Source organism: Bipolaris victoriae, assembly GCF_000527765.1.
Source record: "Bipolaris victoriae FI3 unplaced genomic scaffold scaffold_334, whole genome shotgun sequence".
In the NCBI taxonomy this organism is placed as follows: domain Eukaryota; kingdom Fungi; phylum Ascomycota; class Dothideomycetes; order Pleosporales; family Pleosporaceae; genus Bipolaris; species Bipolaris victoriae.
The window spans coordinates 669-3,531 of NW_014575058.1; the positions used below are offsets into that span (position 1 = coordinate 669).

Genomic DNA, 2,863 nt, shown 5'->3' on the forward strand with positions numbered 1-2,863 from the left:
TATATTGGACAGAAAAGTTTCTATAGCAACTAAAACAAAAAGATTTTTTTTATGTTGAGCAATTTGGAAATACGGAACAAGATGTTTATACCCAAATGTTCCCTCTCCTTCTACAAAACCTAATAATCATCAGGTATTAATAGAAACTTTGTTACTTAAAAAATCTTCTTGCTCTTTATCTATAGTCAATCTTTTACTATTCATAGTTTCCTTTAGGTTTTAATACCAATTAAATCTGTTTTACTTAATTTACTTACACCTTCGGGGCTTTTCGATTTTATTAGGGCCGCTTTAGAGAAAAAAGTGAAATCCAAATATTTAGTAGTTTGTAAAGGGAACTCCTTAAATAAAGGTATGATCACTCTATTAATATCATTAAAATTAACTACATAAAATACAGCAGAATTACGTTTTTTATCTTTAACTACCCTTCCAACACCTAAAGTTTGAGCTATTTTGTGTAAAACTCTTATGTCATCTGCATGTAATTCTATACTAAACCTTAAAGAAGCTGCAGTTCAACTATTGTTGTTATAAATATAAAAAAAACCTTCTGCATCGGTAAATCCTACCAGTCATTGTATAAATTCTTTTGTAGCACTAGGCATAATTTCTTTAAGATGGATGGGTAGATCTTTGGGATTGTTATTTGGTAACTTAAGATTTAAATTACTTATGAATTGGGAGATTTCGCTTTTTCCAAAAATTTCCTTAGTCTTAGTACCTAGGTCCTTGTTGGAAATCGGTGACATAAAAAAACCGGGGCCACTCAAAAATAGATGAATCCTTTATCAACATTTAATCCCTAGACGCACTATCTATGGGTTTAGATGAAAAATAAAATTATTTTTATATAACCTACCTGTATCTATGTAACGATTACATGTATTACTACTAGGATTTAATCCTAGGGACTACCCACCTAGTTTGTAAAACATGCTGGGTATAAAATGGGGTTTAACTAACTTTTTTACTTTGTATAATGAATTCCGAGAAATATATATCCTATATCCATGTTCATTACTAGCTTTATGAAGAGTACATTTAAAATCATAACGTATAATTAATACATTCATTAATCGGACTGTATCTTGAATAGTATAAGAGTCAGTACAAATATAAATACCTTTACTTTTAAATCCACCATCTCCCATGATAAGATGAGCTAGAGCAACTGGAGTTAAAAGATTATAAATATCTTCTGGTACTATTTTAACGTTATTTATATAGAATAATGGGTATAATTCAGTGAAACAAGTCAATCCTCGAGTAAAAAAACCTAAATTATAAAGTACTTTTCCTGATCTTTTACTTTCTGCGTAATAAGGGTAACTACTACAATAATGAGATAATTCATTAAAAATAAACCATACATAAGATGCTTTATTTATAGTTTGTTTAAACCCTAATCGTGCATTTTTATTTGTTTTACTTGCAAAGGTTAACCAACCATCTGATAATAATAATCCTATTATAATACTCTTATTATAATTCGGTAATTTTATCATAGAGGTAACTAACTTTGTAAATTTACCTGTACCCACTTGAGACCTTAAATTTGTACCTCAAATTACTAAATTTAATTCGTTATTAGTACTTGATTTCTTAGTACTTGATTTCTTAGTACTATATTTTCTTCGGCTAGACGCATCTGTTAATCCTGAAAATCAGTATAAGAACTCGCTGGAAACATTTTTCAATAGGTTGTCTTCAGTACGTACATTAGAATTTTTATTACAGTTAGTAGAATAGTTACAAAATCCCATTTTATTTTTATGACCCGATACGTAAGTAGGCAATAATATTAGACCGTTAAATAGGTATAATGGATTAATCTTTAACTATTGATCTTTCAACCAATATAGGACTATATCATCATACAGTAAGTATGTCAACCATGTAGTCTCTGAGGATCTTACTCGTAATTGAATTACTTTGGTTTCCTGCTGATTATCCATAAATATCTTAAATATTTTTATTAACTTCGTAAGCGAAGTTTAATCTTTTAATCTTTAGGAACTTCCAGCATACGGGTTGATTTAACGAGCACATTACGCTATGCTCAACACTATTAAATGCTTCTGCTACACTAGGATTGTAATGCCGAATTCTGTGTAGTTATGTTATTTTAAACTAGATAAATCTTTTATTAATATTTCTAATTCTTCGTTTCTTTCCTTTGTTTTAACCTGGTCAGTTAAAAGATGAACTGCTTTTAACCATGCTAAATATTGTAGATTCTTATGACCTTGTAACGGATAATCTCTAAAGTGAGGTACTAAGGTACTAATAATATGATCTTTACCACTTAATCTAAATCTGCTAACTCCGCTAGTTTCAGTGTAAACTTTCCCTGTTTTAAAATAAGAAGCTATTAAATTTAATAAATGTAAATCTTGCGTTCTTTGACTAACTTCAAACACAAGAAAATAATCCTTAACAGTTTTGTTTGCTGAATTCACACGAGTTTTTGTAAAATAAGTAAATGAACCTTCACCAGCAGCGAACCCAGATATCCAGAAGGGATTTAGAATTTGCACCATGTTTTCAGAACTAAAATTATAAGATGTTTCAAACTCTACTTTAGGCAAAGGACCTAATAGAGCTAATTTAGCTAATAAAGAATCAGATAAAGGTTTATTCAATCTATTTATTAAAGAAGCTAATTTTAAAAAACCTGGTATATTAGTATGAACTTTGTCGTTAATAAGAATCTCACAGAAATATCTGAAATTAAGAGCTTTAGTACTTTGTAAAGGATATTTATCAAAATGATTAATAATTACGCTAAGTTCTGATCTGGATCTAACTCTAAACCGTGCATCTTTACCTACTACAGATACAGAACCGACAGAAAAAAAAA

General features: G+C 29.4%; 2 protein-coding genes across 2 annotated transcripts; both read right to left on the reverse strand.

Annotated features, from left to right (window-relative positions):
- Window positions 1-914: 914 nt before the first annotated feature.
- Window positions 915-1,565, reverse strand: COCVIDRAFT_116782 (hypothetical protein; the record flags this gene model as incomplete). Its single annotated transcript, XM_014694544.1, has 1 exon — window positions 915-1,565. A coding segment is annotated over one exon (651 nt), but the record flags the coding sequence as incomplete, so codon positions are not given.
- A 558-nt stretch (window positions 1,566-2,123) lies between these two features.
- On the reverse strand, window positions 2,124-2,543 carry COCVIDRAFT_116781 (hypothetical protein; the record flags this gene model as incomplete). Its single annotated transcript, XM_014694545.1, has 1 exon — window positions 2,124-2,543. The coding sequence occupies one exon, from the start codon at window positions 2,541-2,543 to the stop codon at window positions 2,124-2,126; it is 420 nt and encodes a 139-aa protein (XP_014550031.1).
- Between the last annotated feature and the right edge of the window lie 320 nt (window positions 2,544-2,863).